General features: G+C 40.5%; 1 protein-coding gene across 1 annotated transcript in view; it reads right to left on the reverse strand.

The window, feature by feature from the left end:
- eys (eyes shut homolog) overlaps positions 1-25833 on the reverse strand; it is a 212863-nt gene that overhangs the window by 70636 nt on the left and 116394 nt on the right. The window contains 5 exon segments of the mRNA XM_042065147.1: positions 3250-3506; positions 5302-5414; positions 6378-6528; positions 22929-23020; positions 24429-24619. Of these exon segments, the coding sequence (XP_041921081.1) occupies positions 3250-3506; positions 5302-5414; positions 6378-6528; positions 22929-23020; positions 24429-24619 (804 nt within the window).

The raw sequence follows: 25833 nt of genomic DNA on the forward strand, positions 1-25833 counted from the left end.
GCTGCCTTGATTAAAACAACTGATCTCAGCTGGTATTCTGTCTATAATGTATAGTAGTGGAATGGAAATTTCTACTGTCAGTGACTCCAAACTTTTGACCGGTAGTGTAGATCAAAGTAATCTGTCTGTTAATATAAAGTTTCTTCCACTGTCCTAAAACTATGTTCTACTGAGCATTTATGGTCCATTTGTCCTGTGCCTTCAGTGTGAGTTATTTTAAAACAATGAGATATTTTTTTCTAAAGGGCAACGACACAAATTTAGAGATGGGTGAGAGGGAGGGAGAGAGATACAGAGAGAGAGAGAGAGAGAGAAAGAAAACAATGAGAAATGAGAAAGGAGATAACAGCAGGCACAATCAGTCATGTCAAGAGTTTGTCTGAAAAACAACAAGAACAATAAAGTTTCTCTTTGTAAAATACAATCCTCTGGAGTTGGTATTTGAATTACAGACCATCCAACATACTCCCTCTCTCCCCCTAACAGAGAGAAAGAGAGAGTGGTACACACATACAGAGAGAGAGAGAGAGAGAGAGAGAGAGAGAGAGAGAGACATGCAATCTTGGGTCTGTGTAATTGAATTGTGCTGTGATCCACTGATGGCCCAGTAGCAGCCACACACAGCAGCCAAAACAGATATGGTCTTTGGACTTGTTGCACGTTAAGACTGCTTGACAAAAAAATCAAACACGTCCCTCACAGGATTTGTTACTGTAAGAAGCGTTAGTATACAGAAATAACAACCTGCAACGACCGAGTGACTGATGATATTGTTCTTCACGGAGGGAAAGAGTCCCAGGAGCATTATGCAAAAATGTGTTTTCTAATGTAATCACACCAAAAAAGGTATTACTTGATGTCACCACAGGAAATGAGGCAGGCTCTCATAATACACAACACTTGGTATGATTAATTGAGCAACATTGCATTACTCATACACACACGCACACACACACACACACACACACACACACACACACACACACACACGCACACGCACACGCACACGCACGCGCACGCACACACACACACGCACACACACACACAGAATGAGAGAGACAGAAAGAGAGAGAGAAAGGGAGAGAGATATTCAATATAATATGCGCATACTACACATTAGTATCATTACACCTTCTAAAAAACCATTGAGACAATGCTGCATGTAGGCTAGGGGCAGTGAGGATTACTGAACTTTAACTAATTGAATCTGGACATTCAGAAGGTGAAATATCTGAGCCTTTCATCGACAGAGATAAATTAACTTGTGGCTCAGCAAATTAGCTTAGTGCCTTAGCATTGGTTTATTGACACTGGGAGGAATGTGCTGAGTCAGTGTGTGTGCACATGTGTGTGTGTGTGTGTGTGTGTGTGTGTGTGTGTGTGTGCATTAAAGGAGATGTGAAGACACACAATCATAACACTAATAGACAGCAACACAGAAATAACTGCTGTGCAAAACTCTCTAAACTTGACTCATGCCCCATTCGATCCATTTTACTCTCATGCATTCCCCTCTGACAAACAGCTAGCGTGCCCTGTAATAAACAGCTTATGCCTTGTGCAAAAGCAATCTCCTCAACGATACATCAGTGCTAACTATGGAGCCACTTCCAACTTTTAATTTGTCAAACTGAAGAAACTCCCCGCTCGCCGGGACTCCACCGCCTTCGCCCCTTCATCAGTATGGGCATGGCGTTCTGACAGGAGGAATTCATCCTGTGAATATGAGTGGCAAGGACAATCTAGCTCATTTGCAATGAGTGGCGGAGGTGGACCAAGGTGGATTATGAATGTGACAGCAGACACATGAGGGCAACTTCTTCATTTAGCTCATAACTATGATATTTCCCTCCTCCCCCTCTCTTTTATGCCGTTTCTCATTTATTACCCTTCAGACATTTGCCTTTGTCACCTCTTGGCCAACAGCAACCAACCTTCCTTTTAGACCACATTGGGATTTAACATGGAGCTTTACCCACACTTGAGTGGGACATAACCCCTCTAAAGAGGTCATGGGGAAAAGACAGGTGAAAAGGGAGTTTTTCTTTCACCCAGTCCCAGTCAAGTCAGCTCAAACTAGGCTCAGTAAGGCACCATGACATATGAATGTGTTATGACGCCATGTCAATAGAATAGAATAGAGTGTGACGTTCTGTTTCCATGACAGCAGTGTCACTGGATCTAAACAAACTTTCTAAGTGGCTTAAATAGCACTGAATGTAGACATGAGGCATCATTTCCAGCTAATAAATTGTTTTAAATGTAGGCTATAGTCATTTAAACATGTTTTACCTGCTAGGCAGCAGCGTTTTTTGCCTCAAAAATAAAGCCAAGATACGTCCATGAATTTAAAGCAACACCAAAGAGTTTTTTGTACCTTAAAATAATGTTTCCAAAATTGTTTCCGTGGTTCATCAACTCGTAACAGGGTGAACGGCACTTCTGCATTCGCTTCGCGGCCCTCTATCGGCTGTAACCGCATGTAAGTTTGCCAGATCGGGTAGCGGATTTGTAGTTCGATGGAATGAGACATAAGAAACTACAAATTTGACTTGCATGATGTAGCAATACATTGTACTTTCATAAAATCATGCAACATATTCTACCTTGTCTATGGAGCTGGATAAACAAATAGCGTGCGTGCGACAGAGGAAAAGTTCTTTGGTGCTGCTTTAAGGATTTTAATTGCATGCTGTGAAGTTACATGCAGGTCTCTTTTATGGAGAAAACCCATACTAAAATAAAACTCTAGTCACAAATTTGATCGTGTTGGTATGAATATATGTTGTAGTATGTGATTCCTACAGTGTAAAAAAAATATACTAACGTCTTGGAAACGATTTGTTTAGATCCAGTGAAATTGCTGCCTTGACAAAGCTATGTCATGGCTTTGGTACTCTATAGAGTAGAATAGAGTAGTGTGGAGTAGAATTGAATTGAATTGAATTGAATTGAATTGAATTGAATTGAATTGAATTGAATTGAATTGAATTGAATTGAATTGAATTGAATTGAATTGAACTGAACTGAACTGAACTGAACTGAACTGAACTGAATTGTTTTCAGTTAAATTGTGACGGCAATATGTGTTGCACTAGTTTTTCTAACCTCTCCCATCAACAACATGGAATTAGACAAAATAACTGAACTATTTTCTAATAGTTCTATTTTCTAATAACTGAACTATATTATTTCAACTATTTTCTTTTTTACATAACCATAAGTCAGTCACATGCGGTTTGGCCGTACCTTTTTCACAGAATCTTCCAGAGAAGTGAAGAGGGCAATCACAGCGGAAGGACGAGGCCCCAGTGGGTTGCTGGATCTGTTGGCATGTCCCACCGTTACGGCACATTCCCTCATAGCAGGCCACCGACGGGTAGACTGGTGGTTGAGGTGGAGGTGGAGACGAGGCAGTGTGGTTGGGGGCACTACTTAGCACCGTCGTGGTTAGTTCCATAGGAGACGCCGTAGAGGTGGCCAGAGTGCCGTTTTTCCATCCAGGTCTATGAGAAGAAATACAGTCACACCATCTATTCAAGTCTGTTCCTGTGGCCACACATTCTGTGGCTAAAAATGGTAGTTTAGTCTCGACTGGAATACTGTGTTGTTGATGCTATAGCACATTGCAATGGGTGGTTGTTGTTGTTGTTGTTGTTGTTCTGCAACGGTTTGATAAACGGGCTATCAGTGCTGCTTTCTAGGTTTTAGCATACTTTAGGTCGGTAGTATGCTAGTTTCAGACTAAAAAACTAACCGTAGGTGGTTAATCTCATAAATAAACTACTCATAAACACACACACACACACACACACATATATATACACATATATAGGTACATACTGTATACATACATAGAATGATTGGGAAAAACAATATTTAATGATATCTTTTGCATTTCTTATCCAAACGACATCAAACTTGGCACTGCGCTCACTTGTGACTGTACCAAGACACCTGCCAAGTTTAAATCAGTCATACGAACGGTTCAAGAGATATGCAAATAATACACACAGACACACACACACACACACACACACACACACACACAAATAAACACTCACACACAAACACACACACAGACAGGCAGACGTTCCTGACATTAATAGATATATTCTAATTTGCATTAGTTGATAAAATTGGTATGTGCTCTATTTGACAGTTAATAAAATGGTTAATAATTTCACTAATTGATTATCTTAGAATGGAACAGAGCTGTGTTGCAGTGTTGCAGAAGCACTGGCTTGATTTAAGGTATTAAATATGACTGAAACTACTGGCAAATGCCATCAAATAATCTCAAATCACCATTCACCATCACCATGCTCTTGCTGACTTGTTGAATGTGCCACGCACAATGTAAGGTAGAGATTGAGCTGGACATGTTGATTTGGAACAATTCTGAATTCATATATTTGAATCTGGCCTAATCATAGACCAAAAATATTCTGAAAATTCCACACTAGTCTAACATTTGATCAGCACATGACGGAGCCTCTTACCTTGTAGCCTAGCGACAGCCACCTCTCAGCTCATCAGTTAAAAATCTAAATTAATGGCGGCCTGACTGACACCAGATCCACTGACACGTTCCAAATTACATTTGCATTCCACTTCAGCTCAGTCATCTGTGAAAAGGTGGTGGAGGGAAAAACACTCTACATGTTTTTCATTCTGCATTGCCACTCTCCAGTGCTGCTCTCTCATACATAAAATGATCAGATTTTGGATGTCTAAGGCCTAATAAACATGTTGCAGTCCACCTTCATGAACTGTAGTTAAGCATCTGTGAAGGTGGTGATTTTTCAGCTGGGCTTTTATTTTGATATTAGATTTTACATGCATAATTGGCTTAATTCTGATTGGCCATTCTAGATTACTAACAGGGGAGGGAGCCTATAAAGTTGTGATATAGAAACAATAGATTCTACATTTTTCTTCACCTGTGCTCTTTGACCATTTCCTCTCTATGGCCATACCAGGCAGGGAAGGGAACAGTTGCATTTTACTCTGACATCCCCTAGTCACATTGACATATCTTATTTTAAAGCCAACACGAAAAAACATGTTTTCCTGCAGTTTCACAGCATGACATTGCTGACTATATCGACAAAAGACACGAGTTAGCATAATAGCAAGCTTCTACCAGTGCCAATGAGGCTTTGGGAGGTTTTAAGTGGCTATCTCTCTAGTTTTAGACCAGAGCTTGCATCGTGCTGCTTTAAGCCTGAAAGACTGAAGACACATTAGTACCTCCATCAACTTTGACAAAGTACCGCCAGAGCAGTAAAACTCACTTACCTGCAGTTTTTGACATTGCTTCCAGATATGGCATTGGATACGTAAAACCCTCTGAGCTTGTTCATTTCTATCACCTCCAGACAGCCAGAATAGTTGTAGAAAGGCTGTGCGCCCTTTAAGAAAAGAGAAAAAACAGTTATTTACTGTAAAGAACCAGCAAGTAAATATGATATACCATTATATAACCACTCCTAAAAACAACACAAACAAACAAACAAATTAGTGATGAATGATTTTGTGGTCATTATGAGCCACACACCGCCACATACAAAATCACAAAACTGAAGCTTTCTGGATGATAATAATGGATGTGAAATGGTGTCACTGATAGTCACCACTGGCCATCAGCTAGGTCAGTAGCCTGCAGAGTGCATTTTCAATGGACTTGATCACTACTTCATCCTGCTTCGGCACCGACCACATTTACCATCATCTTAAATGGCCTATTTAATTAGCTATCAAGATTTTATCAGCCATATTTCAAAATCATGCAATGTTACCTCGGGCCTAATGCTTCGGTATACCCCATTCCATTTGTGCACACCTAAATTGTCGACAAATTTGATCCCTCAGAGAGTAAGTGAGTGCAGTGTCCGTAATAGGTTTGCCTAATGGGAACTCTACCGAGTTAATCATATCTAACAAGCAGCCATCCTCACTGTGAGAACATCGGTTGCTTGGTGATGACCTGGCATGCCTGCTTGGGATTTTAGTTTGGGTGCTCCACTTTTGTGTTTTTGGTTGAGATCAGAGCAAGCGAGCAGCCCAGCTATCTCAAGGTTAATTAGACCTAGACTACTTTCCCTGTTAAAGGCCTATCGTTATGATGGGGAATCAATTAAAATGATGGACTACATTGTTCATCTTTTTTTCATACACACCCACAACAACTTAACTAGGTTACAGAATCCTCCTCCAGCTTTATGTTAAAATTCCTTGAGTTGACAAAGTCGAACAATACATTCAGTATCATTTTGTACTGTAAAAACAGTTCTTTTGTGGAAAAAGGTCAACACCTTTGTTATCAGCATCTTCATAATAGGATACTCACCAATACAACAGATGAGCGAACGTACCTTATACGGGGAGTAGCTGTGTGGCAGACCACCTAAAAACAGACGGCTTGTCCTCTGAATCGTCAGGCCTGACCAGTAGTTGCTAGGGATACTTCGGACTCTCTCGTAGCCAGACACTGCAACCTCCGCCTCACAAAGAGCAAGATACTGTCTGTGGAGAATTTCAAGAGAAGCCACTGAGTCTCTAGTAATACTCATCTAGAGATCATGCAGACGGAGAAAAACATAAATGCTCTATTTCCCATGCACTTGACAACAAATCCCTATTTTGTTTTAATTAAGCCATATAAACCCATGCCGCTGTGATTATTTAATTGGAGTATAGGTCCACAGCGTAAATAAATGAAGTTTTCCTATTAATACATACGTCAAGGCTCAGTGGATAATTCAAACGTTTAAGTTTCTTTGCCTTAGGAGTGCACAATTACATAAAAAGTTAAGTGTCCCTATTGCTGTTTTATCTCATATTCCTTCCTGTTTAAGATTAAAATTAAAATTAAAACCAAAAGCAGGCTGTACAAGATGAACCTTAGTGAACACTGTGTTCCCATGGATACAGCAAATCCTGCATTTAGCACAAAGCTAAAACTCCCAAGGAATGCATTACTCATTCATTCATGCTAAAATATCATTGCCTTCATTGTGGCAATAATGTTTTCCCCTCTCCCTTCGGTTTATTAGTCTTTAAATCAATTCCTCATATTTTTTCAGTCAACTGCTAGTGCGACTGTCACTTATTCATTACCTTCCATTAAGCTTTTCAGGCTGACAATAACGTTATGGAGTTGTACAGTCATAGAAACAGAGGAGCGAGTCCACTTTAAGTGTCAAACTCTCTCCACGCACAGACCTCCTCGCCCTAAATGCAGATTTGTCAGTCTATGTTCTCTTGGGTTTGTGCCAAGGCAAAAGCCACTGCTCAAGTTGTATTCATTTCAAAAGGCAGGCATCGTCTTCTCAAACACAATCAAATGGAAAGCATATTGTTTATGTCAGGCTTTAAATGATGCAAGCCTTTCATAACTGTATTTACTTTTCACAGTTTACTGGCTTTAACTTTTTGCCTGAGCTCCAACAATCCATTTTAAAAAACAAAAATCATACCTAAATCATCAAATTATGGCCGGGATTCTATTTATAGCCAGGCCTCAGATTATGGACAAATAAAGGCCAGTAATAATTTTGTTTCAATTTAACTCATAAAAGAGCTCTTCTTAATATTTTATATTGTTGGTTGGTTTAATATTGTTGCCAATGAAAAGTCATTGTCTTACACCACGAGTCTCCAACACGTTGCTCTCAAGCTACCAGTTGCATGCTGCCCCCTTCTGAGCTTGCCAAAAGCTGAAGCAGTAACCTACATTTAAACACAATTGTTGCTTCTAGGCATCAGCCTACGAATTTTATAAAAAAGTAAATCATGCAGAATTTAAAAAAAAAAAAAACTAAATTTAGGCTATCGTAGACCTCTTTGGCTATATGGAATAAGGTTTCCATTTCAACACAACACATGTCCCATGAATAAATGAAAGCGGATGCCTTATCTTGCAATAAGCGGATGGAAATCCCGACACTTCATACATGAACCATCAGTGGCGTCGTTAGACCTGGGCATTCGGGGCTATAGCCCCGGATCTATGGGCCGTCAACAACAACAACAACAAAAACTCTAATCGTGAATGAAATAAATAGCCCCGTAGAAGAGACTTTTGTGTTTTGTGTCCATTGTGTGCATTAACAGCAGCGCAAGAAAATCTGACGTGATCTGGGCAGGTTTAGAATAATTTGTTGCAAAATGTTGCAATTTCAATTCTCCTCTACGCTATTACGCATTGCTGTTTCGTGCTTCTACTAACTAGCCTTATAGTCAGGGGGCCTATGTGGTTTCTGTGGGATTGAAATGTTAATTTTTGGAGAGTGGTTGGACTGTCTTTAGAGGTCATTGAACATGGAGAAAAATGATGTCTGTCATTTTTTTTTTTACCTGTTTTAACCCTATTTTTGTGAATTTGTATATTTCACTATAATTAACACCATACATTTTGCCTAAATCACTGGCTATGTTAAATAAAGTTCACAAAACAGTTTTCTTATTTTTAACAGTATGATTGTATGTCAGTATTATGATTGTATGTCAAACAATTAGAGATAAGATCAATAACCAATCAGTTTCACCAAATACACATACTCCATTGCTGAAAGATAGCAAAATCACAGAATCACAGATGAGACCTCAAACAACATTTAATTCATTTACATATACACAACATATTAGATCTCACCTCCACAATTTCCTCATCAAAATCTACAACTAGTCTACTAAACCTTATTCCTACTCACCTTCTTAGGACTGCTCTCCCCTTCCTGGATAATGTTTTGCTCTAAATTATATATAATTCAATGCTATCAGGGCATGTACCGCAGTCGTTTAAGACATCTGTTATTAAGCCCTCCCTCAAAAAACCTAGCCTTGTATCGATACTGGTCTTCCTGGACCTCAGCGCTGCCTTTGACACCATAGACAATGACGTACTACTTAGGCTTGAAAATTTGATAGGCATCAAAGACTCAGCACTCGCTTGGTTTAGATCAGTGTTTTTCAACCACTGTGCCGGGGCACACTAGTGTGCCGTGACAGATCATCAGGTGTGCCGCAGAAAATTACCCAAATGTCACTCACTGGTCAAGAAAAGCAACTGTTGCATCAAAGAATTTATAACCACATACTCTCATTGATTGTATGATTGCACTATTTGTGGTATGCAGGCATTGTACAACGGGGGTCCCATATCCAGTATTCACAGAATCATCACATATCCAGTTCAAAACAACAATTACATTAGATATAGTCACCTACAAATGAAACAGAGGGCGCTTGTTATATTGAGCAGGTCTTGCATAGAAGCCATAATAAGGCCATATCTGTGTATTATTTGAAATTTTAGGCTATGGTATGTTTATTTTTTCTTCACACAGGATTAGTGTGTTAGTGTGCCGTGGGGCATTTTAAGTGTCAAAAGTGTGCCGTGGCACAAAAAAGGTTGAAAAACACTGGTTTAGATCATACCTTCCTAACCGTCAACAATTTGTACAGGTCCATAATAAACCATCTACCCAGATTATGGTAAAATGTGGAGTGCCTCAAGGCTCAGTACTGAGGCCCCTGTTGTTTAGCAGATGATGCATAACTATACCTCTCCATAAAACCTGATGAATTAACACCGTTAGCCAAACTTGACACATGTATAAGAGATATAAAGACATGGATGACGAATAATTTCCTGCTTTTGAACTCAGATAAAACAGAAGTCATGGTTTTAGGTTCTAAAAAAATGAGGGATATCCTATCCACATCACAGGCTACATATAGTGATCTACCACTGACCTCATCCACAAGTGTTAAAAACCTAGGAGTTATAACTGACCAGAACCTAGCACTAAGTACCGTGTTTTCCGGACTATAAGTCGCTCCTGAGTATAAGTCGCATCAGTCAAAAAATGCATCATGAGCAGGAAAAAAACATATATAAGTCGCACCGGACTATAAGTCGCATTTATTTAGAAATCACAAAATCCAAAACCAAAAACAGAGACTATGTAACTGGAATATTGAGGCCAAAAAGATTAATGAAGATGAAGGAGTGAAGGCAGCCAAGAGGAGGGCAGGAAGGTAATTGCAAAGCAAAAGATTCACTGAAAGAAAATGCCATGAGGTGCACCAAAATGTTACTAAAATGTGGAGAATACAATGCAATCAAGCATTTTGGGCGATGTGGAGTCACAAGCTGGCAGCAGATTAAATGCTCATGAGAGAAAAAAAGATGCAGTTTTAGACGTGACCGAAACGATAGGCCTATAGGCCCGACGGTAATTGTAAAGCAATTTACAAAAGATTCACTGAACAAAAATGCTGATATGATACATGAAAATGTAGCTAAAAATGTGGAGAATACAATGCAATCACCTTTTTTTGGCGATGTGGAGTCACAAGCTGGCAGCAGATTAAATGCTCACGATAGAGAAAAAGATGGTTTTAAAAGGACGTGACCTAGCTGAGGTAAGCCATGGCAATAGGCCAATAGGCCCGACGGTATTTGTAAAGCAATTTACAAAAGATTCACAGAACAAAAATGCTGATGTGGTACATGAAAATGTACCGGTAGCTAAAGATGTGGAGAATGCAATGCAATCAAGCATTTTGGACGACGTGGAGATACAAGCTGGCAGCAGATTAAATGCTCGAGAGAGAAAAAGATGCGGGTTTAAATTGACGTGCGGACCGAAACTGCAGCAAGCAGGTGATATTTAGAAATGTATTTCACAAAATCAAAGACTAAGAACAGACAGACTATGTAACTGTAACATTGAGGCCAAAAATATTGAGAATTCTACAGGGAATGTTAATGAAGAAGAAGGAGTGAATAGTGGCAAGAGGCAAGCCGAAGGCTGCTGACAAGGCCCGACGCTAATTGTAAAGCAATTTACAAAAAAATCACTGAACTCAAATGCTGATGTGGTACATGAAAATTTAGCTAAAAATGTGGAGAATGCAATGCAATCAATCATTTTGTACGATATATTGGCACAGGCTGGCATGCAGCAGAACAATTGCTTGGCTGGCCACCTCCGAGAGAGCGAGAGAAAAAAAGATGCACATTTAAAAGGGTCTAAATTCCAGCGCGGAATTGCGGGTATTGCGAATAAATTATTACTTAGTATTGAGCATAATAATAAAAGTCCCGCAAATCTAGCCATCATAATGCGAAAGATTCCCACACATTTTACCATGTACCTTGTCTGACATTACTATTCACCCCTTGCAGACACGTGACTTAAGTCACGTGACGGCACCATGCTGGACGGCAAAAAGATAGGAGACGGACGGCAAATTACATTATGTCATAACGATTATGATGAACTGAACACCATTACTATAACATCTTTGTAGTTCAATGTATTGCTGTTTGGGGTCTGATAGTCAAGGAAAGATGCCAGTGGTGTTGTTAGATGAAATGGGTCATGATCGCAAATGTAAAGTTATTAAAACTGGTGGTAACAGCAAGTGGAGATAACGTTAGGTCATAACGTTAGGCTACTGTAATTAACATTATGGTAAATGAACACCCATAAGTATTTCTAGACTAAAATATTGCAAAGCGATTTGGTTACTTTATTTGTCTTGCTTTTATCAGTTGTAAAAACGTTAAGAATGTCATAACAGAACATGAAATAATAACTTAGCTACCACACTTAGAAGCTAGCTATTCTAGCTAATGTTTATCGTAGCTCATAGTGCTAGGGCTAATGTAACTCGTCAGTTTGTACGTTGCCCAGCGAATAAACTTACTTCTTAGGCCTACATGTCTTAAGTTAAAGAATTGAAAGAAATAGGAAATAAAAAAAACTTGAACGGTATTATCTGTTTACATTCAGATCTTGCCAAAGACTTTGCCTAAGTGCTATCTGCAGTCCTGTTCAGAGTCTATGGTTGCTATAGCAACCGCTGCTGTGCTTCATACACTGAGGAGATAAGCATGCAATTGTGGTTGAAATACTCCCGAAACACAAAGAAAACAAACCAAAATATATCTATGCAAGAACATGGGATGTTGTTGTATTCCAAACAACAAGCCAACAGTCGTGGAAGGGCATTACTACGGTTAAATCTCACTATAATCTCCTAGCTGTGCGATATGTCCCATTACAACCCATTGATTTGATTCGTGTTCTTGCCGTCCACTAGGCTATTTTGCTGTGGCGCGAACAAAACGTGACGTCACTTGCAAGGGGTCAATAATAATGGAGCGGCCTGAGTGCGGGACTATTGACGGACCAACTCTGACTTCAATTGAACCCCATGCAGAGACACACACACGCGCGCGCAGGACCACTTTGGGGGTGCCTCTCTTTCGCTGCTCTCTCTCTCTCTCTCTCAGCAGGATTTGTCACCGCTGAAGTCAAATTATAGCCTAGGTGCTTCAACATTAACCGCTATCGACAGGAAAGGAAAACAAACATTTAGCGATCAGGAACCGTCAGGAATTTGGCAAATACAGAAGCATGACCGCCTAGGCTATAACGTAGAGAACATGGATGACTTCTCTATTTGACGTTCGATTGCGGACGTGAACAGACAGCTACAGACACGGAGCGCACATTAGGCCTACTTTCACTTTCTGTGCGTATTCATTACGTGAACGATAATTAGTAGCAAAACAGCGATCAAATATTACATGGCAGTGCGTTTTGTTTTCAAATGTTTTCATGCATGTCTAGATAACAGGTGAGGGATGTTTAGGAGACTCGTAAATCCTCAAATTTAGGCTGCGCAAAGCACAGCACCTTTATTTGGCCATGGCTTGTATTCGAGTCAGCTACAGTATAATATAGTCCTTTATTTCTTGCGTTTTATTGTGAGACATAGGCCTACTTTTCGTTTGGAGCGGCATGGGTAGGCTATCAAAAGCAGATGTTTAATTTGAGATTTAATTTACGTTTGGACTGTTGATTATATTGCTAAATATCGGGACTGATGACCACTGATCTGTGGGGTATTTAATGGCTTACTATTAAGTTTCATAGTGTCGGGAATTTCGATTGCCATCCACTTATTGCGAGATAAGGTATCCGCGCTTTCATTCATTCGTGTGCTGTGCTGCAAGGGAAGCCTTATTCCGTATAGCCAAAGATGTATAAGATAGCATAAATGTAGTTAAATTATTAAATTAAATTATGCATGATTTGCTTTTTTATAAAATTCATAGGCTGATGCCTGGCAGCAACAATTGTGTTTAAATGTAGGCTTCAGCCTCTAGCTCAGAAGGGTGCGGCATGCGACTAGCTTGAGAGCAATGAGAGCAACGTGTTGGAGACTCATGGTGTAAATGACTTTTCATTGGCAACAATACCAACCAACAATATAAAATATTAAGAAGAGCTCTTTTATGAGTTAAATTGAAACAAAATTATACTGGCTTTTATTTGTCCAAATCTGAGGCCCGGCTATAAATAGAATCCCTGCCATAATTTGACTATTTAGGTATGCACATGTGTTTCAGTAGTGCAAGCACTAATCTCTGACTGAAAGTGCACAGGACTTGTGCATTTGAGAGCGCTCTCTCGCGGCTGTAGACGTAATGTTTCACGTAGGGTTCATGTCAGTTAATATAAATTAACATTTTAAAACATGTTCAATTATATATTTTTTCATATATAAGTCGCACCTGACTATAAGTCGCAGGACCAGCCAAACTATGAAAAAAAGTGTGACTTATAGTCCGGAAAATACGGTAATTACATAAAACAGATCACCAAAACTTAATTTTGCCATTTAAGGAACATTTCAAAGATAAGGAAGTCCTGATCCTTACCAGATGCCGAGAAATTAATGTTTTGTCATCTCAAGGATAGACTATTGCAATGCTATTATGCTGACTGTAATAATACCTGTCTAAAGAGCTTACAGCTTATACAAAATGCAGCTGCTCACACACACAAAAAATATGAACATATTTCCCCCATCCTAGCATCTTTACACTGGCTACCTGTTAAAAGTCATTGACTTCAATGGTTGGTTGCCTGCATTGAAAGAGGACACCTCATGAAGACGCTCTTTTGTCTGCTTCTGACAGAAGAAGCACTTATTTATGCTGGCAGCAGCTGCTGCTGAACAAGTGTCCCTCTAGATGGACTTGATGCAGTTGCAGGTGTTGCTGCAGGTTCAGAAGATGGTCTACCGCGTCTTTTCTGAAGACACTGAGTCCTGCCTGCTTCACATGATTTCTAGTAGCGAATCTTAGCATGCTGCAGATGCTCACTTTTACAGGTGGATTTGTAGCATTTCCTGTGCCAAACTGCTTTGTTCTGTTGTAAAATAACTGCACTGTAACAATGTAATCGTTGGCTGATCTGTGATACCCATCTCCATACTCTCTCATGGACAAAAACAAGAAATTTGGCATATGTCTCTAGTGATGGGTCATTCACCAGTCCACACATATCTGCCACTGGATACATAGCCCAAAATCTGTTTCTTTTAGAATATGTGTGCCATCACCTGACTAACAGAAAGACACACCTCAGAAACTAGACTGTGCCACCATGAACTATGAAAATGTGCTTGCTCAAATGTAGAAGGCTAGAAGGTCACTATAATATCACCAACCATGAAGAACAGAGCACTATGTGCTTCAAGTTATTCGATATTCTAAATTCTATCACTGCCAGCTATCAACAGCCAACTGTCACTGGTAGTCAGGGATGGATTACTGCACGGGCCTACCGGGCCCAAACCCAGAGGCCCAAGGAGTCAAAGGGCCCAAGCCATTGCATGGAATCATTGCCTCAATATCAACACATCATATCAACACATAGGCTATGAATCTGATTGAAATAAATTATTGGCCATCCCCAAAATGCACCAGAATACAGGAAATCACATCAAATAAATTTAAAAAATGTCCCCTCAACAATTAGTGGGGGGCCCTTAATACATCTGGGCCCAGGGGCCTGAAAGTTCATAATCCGTCTATGCTGGTAGTGTCTCTCTTTCTCTTTCTCTCTCTTACACACACACACACACACCTGTCTGTTTGTCTAGCTGATCCTTTACCCTTTACCCTTTATCCTTTACCCTTTCTTTTCTTCACACTTACATAGGCTTCGGAAGGCCTTACAGACTTCAGCTGATACTATGTAAAAGTCTATTAAACTTGATTTAACAGAGATCTCTGCACTTTGTGCTCTGATTTTTTTTTTTTATAATGTTGTATTGTTTATGTGGTCCACTTTTGCACACTACCTTGTAGAATATCTTTGCTTTTTGGCACCAAACCCTATGCTATAATACCAGCAATGTGAGGTTTATGGACAAAACACCAAATTTGACCTTTTCTGAATTTGACCTTTGATTTGGGTCCTTCAAAACCTTAAAAAAAATGGAGACATGCTTTTTTTTTACTCTTAAGAACCCCTAGAACAAAGATATAATACTCTCCAAAAATTAACATGCGAATCCCACAAGCCCTCAAATTAGACACATAGGCCCCCCTACTATTAGCGAAATAAGTGTACAGAAGGACAAATGGATATTAGAAGTTTCTTTAGAGAAAAAAAAGGGCAGAGCAGGGACAAGAAGTGGAAACTCACAGTGTGTCATCATCTCCCGCAACCCAGGAGGACATTTCGATCAGCTCAGTTTCAATATATCGTGATTTACTATTGAATCACATGCGCAGTAAATATGGTAAACCTGACCTCGTTTGAGGGGGCTTCCAAGCAATGCATGTTGGGCTTGATTTTGACAGAATGGAACTTTTTCTTTGGGCAAAAGTTCGTGATAGCCTACACAACCCAAATGCATTGCTTTCAAGGCACCCATAGCCCATTAATTGAAGGGGATGATGTCCAAATGTTTATCCCGAGACGAACGCTCACACCTATGCACTTGACAGAGGTGCATGACGATATTTATTCTACAGGCTATTTTAATGTCATATTTTGGGTGTTGTATGTGGTGCACTTTGGCAGAAGAGACGTTCTCCTTACACGGTCTTTAAACATCAAAATATTCAGAATGCCGTGACGTGAGTTATTACAATTGGTCTTCCTTTTCATTATCAAAGTAGGTTAAAATTGCATGTTCATCAGCCCGATTTTCAAAATTTCACGGGGGAGAAACCCCCGACCCCCCGGGCAAAAAGGACTCTAACTTATGGGCGCTAGCCGCCAATGTTTTAAATAGCTAGCGAAGCCCCTGTGAACCATCAAATACCCCACAAATTTCAGTGGTCATCAGTCCCGATATTTAGCTATATCAAACAGTACAAGCCATGCCCCCAAATAAAGGTGGTGTGCTTTGCGCAGCCTAAATAAAAGACCCCCGCCATAAGGATTTGAGGATTTACGATAGTCTGTCTCCTAAACATTCCTCACCCGTTATCTAGATATGCATGAAAACCTTTGAAAACAAAACTCACTGCCACGTAGGCTAATATTTTATCACTGTTTTGCTACTAATTATATTTCACATAATGAATACACACACTAGAAAGTGAAAGTAGGCCTACTATGCGCTCCCTGTCTGTATCTGTCTGTTCATGTCCGCAATCGATTATAACGTTCCTCAAATGGAGAACACATTCATGTTCTTTCGCGTTATAGGCTATCATGCTTCTGTGTTCGCAAAATTCCTGACGGTTCCTGATCGCTAAACGTTTGTTTTCCTTTCCTGTCGATCGCGGTTGATGTAGAAGCACCTATAATTTGACTTAAGCGGTGAGAGAGAGAGGCACCCGCAAAGTGGTCCTGCGCGCGCACGTGTGTGTGCATGGGGTTCAATTGAAGTCAGAGTCGGTCCGTCCAGTCAATAGTCACGCTTTCAGGCCGCTCCATTATTGGATTAACGTTATCAGACAGCGCTGTAACATGTGTGGGAATTTCTCTCATTATGATGGAGTTGTGGGACTTTTATTATTATGCTCAAAACTTATGCGCAATACCCGCAATCCCGCGCTGAAATTTAGGCCCTGGTTTTAAATGCGCATATTTTTTTTCTCTCGCTCTCTCGGAGGTGGCCGTCAGCTAGGTCAGTAGTATTTCTTCTGCTGCCAGCTTGTGCCAATATATCGTCCAAAATGCTTGCTTGCATTGCATTCTCCACATTTTTAGCTAAATTTTCATGTACACATCAGCATTTTGTTTCAGTGAATCTTTTGTAAATTGCTTTACAATTAGCGCGGGCACTCGTCGGCAGCCTTTGCCTCTTGCCGCTATTCACTCCTTCGTCTTCATTAACATTCTCAATATTTTTGGCCTCTATGTGTCCAGTTACATCTGTCTGTTCTTGGTCTTGGATTTTGTGAAATAAATTTCTAAATATCACCTGCTTGCTGCAGCTTTGGTCTGCACGTCCTATTAAAACCGGTCTGTGCACGTTTTTTTAAAACCGCATCTTTTTCTCTCTCGTGGGCATTTAATCTGCTGCCGGCTTGTCACTCCACATCGCCCAAAATGCTTGATTGCATTCTCTACATTTTTAGCTAAATATTCATGTACCACATCAACATTTTTGTTCAATCTTTTGTAAATTGCTTTACAATTCACCCCTTGCAAGTGACGTCACGTTTTGTTCGCGCCACAGCAAAATAGCCTAGTGGACGGCAAGAACACGAATCAAATCAATGGGTTGTAATGGGACATATCGCACAGCTAGGAGATTATAGTGAGATTTAAATGTAGAAATGCCCTTCCACGACTGTTGGCTTATTGTTTGGAATACATCAACATCCCATGTTCTTGCATAGATATATTTTGGTTTGTTTTCTTTTTGTTTCGGGAGTATTTCAACCACAATTGCACGCTTATCTCCTCAGTGTATGAAGCACAGCAGCGGTTGCTATAGCAACCATAGACTCTGAACAGGACGGCAGATAGCACTTAGGCAAAGTCTTTGGCAAGATCTGAATGTAAACAGATAATACCGTTCAAGTTTTTTTTTTATTTCCTATTTCTTTCAATTCTTTAACTTAAGACATGTAAGAAGTAAGTTTATTCACTGGGCAACGTACAAACTGACGAGTTACATTGCCCTAGCACTATGAGCTACGATAAACGTTAGCTAGAATAGCTAGCTTCTAAGTGTGGCAGCTAGTTATTATTTCATGTTCTGATATGACATTCTTAACGTTTTGACTATGTTACAACTGATAAAAGCAAGACAAATAAAGTAACCATTCATTTACCATAATGTTAATTACAGTAGCCTAACGTAACGCTATCTCCCCTTGCTGTTACCACCAGTTTTAATAACTTTACATTTGCGATCATGACCCATTTCATCTAACAACACCACTGGCATCTTCTTTGACTATCAGACCCCGAACAGCAATACATTGAACTACAAAGATGTTATAGTAATGGTGTTCAGTTCATCATAATCTTTATGACATAATGTAATTTGCCGTCCGTCTCCCATCTTTTTGCCGTCCAGCATGGAGCCGTCACGTGACTTAAGTCACGTGTCTGCAAGGGGTGAATAGACCTCTCCAGAATAAGTCCCGCCTCCGTAACTTCCGAATCAATCCAACTTCCTGGCGTTGATCGTCTATGGGAAATAACGTGGCGTTTCGAAATATCATACCGGTAAAACATCTGTAGGTAGCGAAGTAGAAAAAGCTGGTGGGCAGATTGGCCTACACACTTCTGCCATCTAGTTTCCACTGGATTTTTTGATTGTCGGTGCCGTTTAAGTAGTATACTATAGACTATACTACTTAAACGTAGTATACTATAGACTATACTACTTAAACGGCATTGAAAATCAAAAAATCCAGTGGAAACTAGATGGTAATGACTGTCTAGTAATGTATAAAACATTAATTTAAAATGAAGTTTGAAAACCTGAGGTGACTGATATTAGCAGGCTAACAGCATTTGTGCAAAAAAGTTTGACCTAATGTGGGCGGGGCAGGTTGGAACACTGATTTTGGGGTTGGTTGACACATACATTCCCTATGGCTATTTTGTGACAAATCTATAAACTTTGTATTTTATGCATAAAAACACCATCAATCTTTATTTTAACATTGTTATTGTAATTACTGAACATAGTTTTACATTTGGAAGCATTTCAGACATTTTTAAAAAATTTTGAAGTTAAAAAAAATCAGTAGGGACCAAATTGGTCTTGAAGGTGGGCCCTACTGAAGAAAAACACACAGGAAAGACATCAGCAAAGCCCTACAGGCAGTGATATAGATGAGCACTTCAAACAAAAGCAAAAGGAGTACTGCAAAGGACTATAACATAGGTGGTCCAACCAACCCCGACTACATGTGCCAACCAACCCCGTGCATGGGGCAGGTTGGCACACATGCACAACACCACTTTAATCATAAATAACTCAAAACAAGGGATCATTTGTTGACATTAAATGTATACATTTTGTAGCTGAGATCCCAAGCTTTCAGTTAATCACAGTTTGACCATTTCAACGCATTGTAAGACGGAGAAATATAACCGAGAGTGAAAAGTGTTCCAACCAGCCCCGGTCTCCCATATTAGACCTTCCGGCCCTCCTCTTGGCTGCCTTCACTCCTTCGTCTTCATTAATCTTTTTGGCCTCAATAGTCCAGTTACATAGTCTCTGTTTTTGGTTTTGGATTTTGTGAAATACATTTCTGAATAAATGTGATTTATAGTCCAGTACGACTTATATGTTTTTTTTTCCTGTTCATGGTGCATTTTTTGACTAATGCGACTTATACTCCTGATCGACTTATAGTCCGGAAAATACGGTATCTCATCTGTATGGGACATCAGCACAAAAGTTTAAAGTTTAAAGCTTATATTAAGTTTATTTTAACCTAGTGTTAGGTGGCAGTAATGACATCAATGATGGCATTACGGTACAGAGATAAAAGAAGGTTTATAATGCACTGTCATAGCAATAAGGCCTTATACAATAGCATCACAAGGCTTTATAAGCACAGTATATAAGCACAGTCAAGAAAAAATACTTCATAAGCCTTTATGAATATTTTTACAGCTCTTTATGAATAGTGACTTTAAGCAATGTGTCAGTCAACAAAAAACAATCCACAAAAATAAGAACTAAAGAAAGAAAGAAAGAAAGAAAGAAAGAAAGAAGGAAATGGACCACATCATGATCAGCCGATGACAGTAGTTGAAGATGAAGCTTTGGGGTAATAGTTTGTTTGTTTCTTCCAGTGTGTCCACTCGAGTGAGATACACAACAAGTTTTAGGCTAATGTTCCCTCATCCATTTACTCTTATCCCAATTCATTTGAAATATGCTACTTGGAACTCTCTTGAATAAACACACTGTACCTGGATTTTTTTTGGTCAGATAGCAGTAGCTGAAGTAGGCCTTTCTTCCACTGGCACCACACTGATAATTCACCCACCTCCTCTCTGTGACTCTTCACTAATAAACACTATAATGTGTCAGGGTCACAACAAAATAATATCCTTTCACATTGTAATCTGTTTTGGTATTTTTACTCTTTTGCATGTGTGTGTGTGGCTGTGCATCTCGGCAGTGTGTTGTGTGTGTTGTGCACCAGCCAATGCAGGCACATTTGACTGTCTTTATAATGTGCCCTTTAAATAAGAGTGAACTGTGGCTTTGGCTTCAAACCAGATATGTGTTGGTCAATCATGCAATTGTTTTTTGCTGCCTTAAGATAGTAATGTGCCAACAATGTGTCTAAAGACACCTAATTGCAAGGCCAAAAAAGGCCATGTGGACAAATGGGGGCAAGTGCAATTTTCTATTTAAACAATGAATGGGAAAATGGCAACTATGTTGCTCTGAAAGACAGGCAATTGGCGCCAATTTGCACTGCGTGCAAGATAAGGCCCTTATTTTTGTCTGACACCTTCGCCAGTGCAAAGAGAATTTAAACAATTTGTAGATGGAAAAAAGTAACTGCTTTTTCTGTATGCTTTTTAATCATGTATTGTTTACAAAATGCATCATATTGAGGTATAAACAAATTTGAGCTTGTGTTTGTGAACATTGTTTTTTTATACAAAGTTCCACATTGAACCACTGTGTGAATTTGTGTCCATTAAATGATTAATCTAAAAAGTTCCATAAAGCACACATTTCTGAGTGTAATCCCTTTAGTTGGACCCTGTTTAAAAAGATCATTCCTCTCATATGGTTTTCAGCGTAAGATTTATATGTGCAAACATTCAATTTTAGACAGCCAGGAAAGCCTGAATGAGAATGAGTAGATTTAATTTCTTATTAAAAAAATGTCAACAAAACAAATGGATGCTGAGGTGTGGATCCACCACACAGTCTAGGTGCGACACCTCCCCCCTCCTCTCTGTTCCCTTTCGAGACACCTTTGCGTGCGCGTGTGTCTGTGTGTGTGTGTGTGTGTGTGTGTCTTGGACACAGTGTTCCAAAGCTGTTTTCACGCCTTGGGAGACTTCCAAAGCTAATTCTGCCCTTCGTAACAACAGGGGAGAAAAGATAATTACCTAAGTGCGGATTCTGGGCTAACTATCTGCAGCTGGAGGGCAGGCTGCCCACAGACACCCAGCCTGCTTCACCACCGCGCCACCACCACCACCACCACCACCGCTGCAGCCTCCGCCTCCCGCCAGCCCCACCTCAGAGCTCCCTGGTGGACGCGAGCGCAAGGATGTCCAGGAAGCAATCAGGCCTGATTTGTTAAGCCTGTGATTCATGGGGCTGGGGCGTCTGCCGCCTTGACACTCGCGGACGAAAGACCTCGAGCCCCCCTAGGCCACACTCTCCCTCTGTCTCTTTTGCTCTCTCTCTCTCTCTCTCCCTCCCTCTCTCCTCTCTCTCCTCTCTTTCTGTCTTTTTTCTCTCTGTCTTTTCTGTTTGTTTTCTTTCTCTCTCCCCCTCTCTCCTCTCTTTCTCTGTTTTTTGGTCTTTCTCCCTCTCTTTCTCTCTCTCTCTGTCTCTTTGTCTCTTTCGGTCTCTCCCTGCAGAGCCCGGTGCACAGAAGTGGTTAATTTAGGAGCGCTCTGCCAGAGCGGCCCTGGCTGCCTGCCAGAGGGCAGCGGGCATCAGGAGTCCTTGAGCCGGGCAGCCCCTGGTGGATTTTCTATTAAACATATAGAAAATTGCCTCCGACTGGAGAGATGTGCTAAAAAATTCCATAATAAAGTGGGCACGGGCGATGGCTGGCAGCCGCAGAGGATGAGGCAGAGAATGGCAGTGTTGAAGTTGCATCTGGGTCGAATGAGACAGAGATGGAATGTCAGGGGGCCATCGCGCGATTATAAAGAATTTGCTTTGGTGGAGGTTAAATCAGCGGCCATTTTTCCCCCCGCCTGCCCTGCGTCTCCTGCCATGCACTCTGGGAATGACAACTCGATACTGCCAGAGCATTCCAGAGCTGGCACGGGCAGGGCTGATTGATTTGTGCAGCTGCTGCATTTTCAGTGAGGCTTCTCTTTAATTCCATTGAAAAACAAATATGACAGATTAATACACTTAAGATGAGTAATTGGCTGGGACTCAAGCAGAGGTAGTCGGAACGTGTGCGCTTTTTGAGAGCTGCCAGCTTTCATACGCCACTTCAAAGCTCTACATGGCCATTTTGAACCACACCTGCATAATATATCCATGCACTGAATACAGTACACCAGACAAACACCTCACTTCGTAATCAAACAAACTGCATCCTACATCACCCTTCCTGACATAATAGCCTCCATCAGAGTCAGCCCTTGCAGCTGCGCACAACCAAGATGCTGTGACCAAGATTCATTATAACCGAATGGGCTGTTATTCAGAATTACAGTAGGCACCAGCCTTCCTGATGAATAAATGGAAGGGATGTTATTGTGTCCATTACTGCCTGGTTCTACTGGAGCAGGGCCTATTGCACCTCACCCGCTACACCCGAGCTAATTTTTCATTATGTCGTTTCTCCATGCAACCATGCTCTCTGAAAGCCGACAGGGTTCATGGAAAGCCAATAAGCATAGTGCCGTTGCCGATGTTTGTCGTTGTGGAGGCTGAAAATGAGAAAATAACCTCACCTGACATGAACCAGATACTCTGCCCCATCAGCTACATGTATGCTGGTATTGATCCGCCGAACACCCTCCTCGCGGTTGCATGAGAAATCATACTGGAGGGGAATTAGAATGTGGACAGACAAATGAGGTTTAGGGTGGAGGAGAAAGATAGAGGACCACTGCAAAACAACACTGACATGCAACAGAAATTGAAAGCAAAAATGTTTTATTAAATGTCATACACACATACACACACACACACACACACACACACACACACAGCACACACACACACACACACACACACAGCACACACACACACACACACACACTAAAGATAGGACAACATTGACACTGTGACCATGACTAAGGAAGATGTATTCAGCTCTACAATGTCACACGACGATAATGAACACGGGAGCACTGTGTGGCTGAGGTGTCTTTTTTACATATATTATTTGATCGATTTTTACCATTAGCTATGCCATCACAACAGCTGTAGTAACCAATTTTCTCACACAAATCAAGTTTTTTCATTTAAGAGTGGTGTCTTTGACAACATTGTAGGAGTCTTGTGATGATATTATCAGCCGCTTAAAGAGCCCTCAATCCCTAAGCTATGGCCAGGAGGCAGTATTTCTATGGAATCACTTGTTTAGTAAACTTGCTGGACTTTTGATGTACAAATGATTGTTTGTGTGTTGTTGCTCAGAAAATGCAAATGAGAAAGGGGAATGGAGGATTCTTATTGGATGCTTCAAACCTATAGATTTTATCTATAGGCTTCTATTAAAAATGGATCAAAGGCTTGAAAACAACAAAAAGAGGGACTAAACACAAACAGAGAAAGTAGCTGATTTGAAGTCAACAAACACTGAAGCGGACGTGTATGTTGATTTTCAGTCCTGGCGCAGCGTTATCTACAAGAGCCCTTTGAAGACTTAAAGGTTACCCTGCTTTACTCTCACCAACTGATCCGAGCTGCTTACAAATTTGCTTTCATTTCAGCCCCAGTTTGTTCATTACAGAGTATACATTTTATTTAATTTACTTGGCTCTACCATGATATCATACACGCATCATCAGCTTTTCCTCTACACGTCATACAGGTTTTCTCAGTCTGTTTGAAAATGTAACATCACACAGTATATCCATATGTACAGTGTATATCTCTTTCTACATATATAGTACACATACACACTAGGTTTGCTGCAATATGGTACCACTTTACTTGAAGGTTTCTACATAACAGTGACATGACACTGTCATGAACGGGTCATAAACATTATAAACAAATCATAAATATTTATGACTTTTGTGATTCTTAACAGTGTCTTCTTAAGTGTCATGCTTTTGTCATGACAAGTTAGAGTTAGTGTTAGGGTTATGACAGTGTCATGTCACTCTTATGTAGATACCTTCAAGTAAAGTGTTACCCAATATAAATCCAGTTCAATATGAACATCCTATCCCAGTAACATGAATTGATGACGCTGCACATGAGACACACATTTGCATTACCTGAAGCCTGCCTTCATGAATGAAGAGCTTAATGAAGAAGAAGGCACTGGCGTCATGCCCTTGGTCTGAGTATAGCAGGGTGCCATTGACTGCCAGGGTCTGAAACCTCAGGGTGATGGTGCTCATGGTTCCCAGATCAACTCCTTGGAACTCCAGGTAAGAGTCGCCAGAGTATCTCACGTAGCTGATGTCTGTGAAGAGGAAAAATATGAAAAAAAGAAAAACATCATTATCTCCAGGGAAAATAAAATACGTCAGGCAAGCTCTCAAAAATATTAACTGGACACAGAATAGAAATGTGTTATGCTGCTTTCGAAATTTGAAGGTGTTTTCTCATGTCACCATATAATGGGCAGACCACCTGTATCCCATATGCTGTGATCAGCCGCAAACCCTATCTGAATTAGAACTCAACATTAATTTTATGTCTAATTAATCTCATCCAAATGTTATCTTTGTGAACAAATAAAAAAGCAATCATAACTTCAGTAGAAGTTGTTTTTTTGTTTTTTAAATAAGTTCTTGTTCCAGATTGTGAAATGATAATCACTGAACTACCACAGTATCCATGTCACTCAAAGTGCTACAGTGTACACTGTAAATTACCTGAATTACATGTGACAGCATGTACATTTTTGTACTCTGAAGAAGTATGACGACTATAAAGAAACATTTAGGTCTAACTAACTAACTAACTCTTATTCTAAAGTAGTGCCAAATAGCCATTGCCTCACTCTGCTCAATAAGTTGTCATGCAATGACTGTCTGAAGTAGGAAAGGGTATATTTTCAGCTCAACAGTGTAAAGCAGTACTGAGGGGTGTTCCTATATGCCACAAAAGGGTTTAAAAAACTGAGGGATACTGGGTTCAGGTGATCCAATCCACAAAACTATGCTCTCATAAGTGTGGTTAAAGAGGTCCTCTTCCTGGTCAGATTGTATTTTCGTAACAGGATCTGAGATCATGCACTCCTAACTGACACAGCCAGTTACCCTCCAAATGAGGCAGCCCTTGGGGATCAGCGTGTCCTTGGCATGTTCCGTAAAGCAGGTGGAGTTCAACAGGACAGCATCATGATCCAGATGCTGAAGACAACAGCAACACAGGGCAGTCAGAGAGCAGATGCCATGGAGCTAGTGCCCAAGGCAAGAGCCCCTAGCAACGCAGGAACTGGCGGCGTTGAGCATGGGGGTGGGGGTGTAATGTCTTTGCCCTCACAGACTGGCATGCAGTCACACAAATACCCCTGAGTTAATGCCCTCATTGTGGGGTGGTAGTGGGCTCCTCATGTCGACTTTTGTATAGGTTTTGCAGAGCACTGACCATGTCTGGCCAGGCATGCGGGACATTGTGTTACAATGAACGATGAACTGAATGCCAGGGATCAACTTGAGCCAATGCCAC

The sequence above is a fragment of the Alosa sapidissima genome, chromosome 16 (genome assembly GCF_018492685.1).
Source record: "Alosa sapidissima isolate fAloSap1 chromosome 16, fAloSap1.pri, whole genome shotgun sequence".
NCBI lineage: Eukaryota > Metazoa > Chordata > Actinopteri > Clupeiformes > Clupeidae > Alosa > Alosa sapidissima.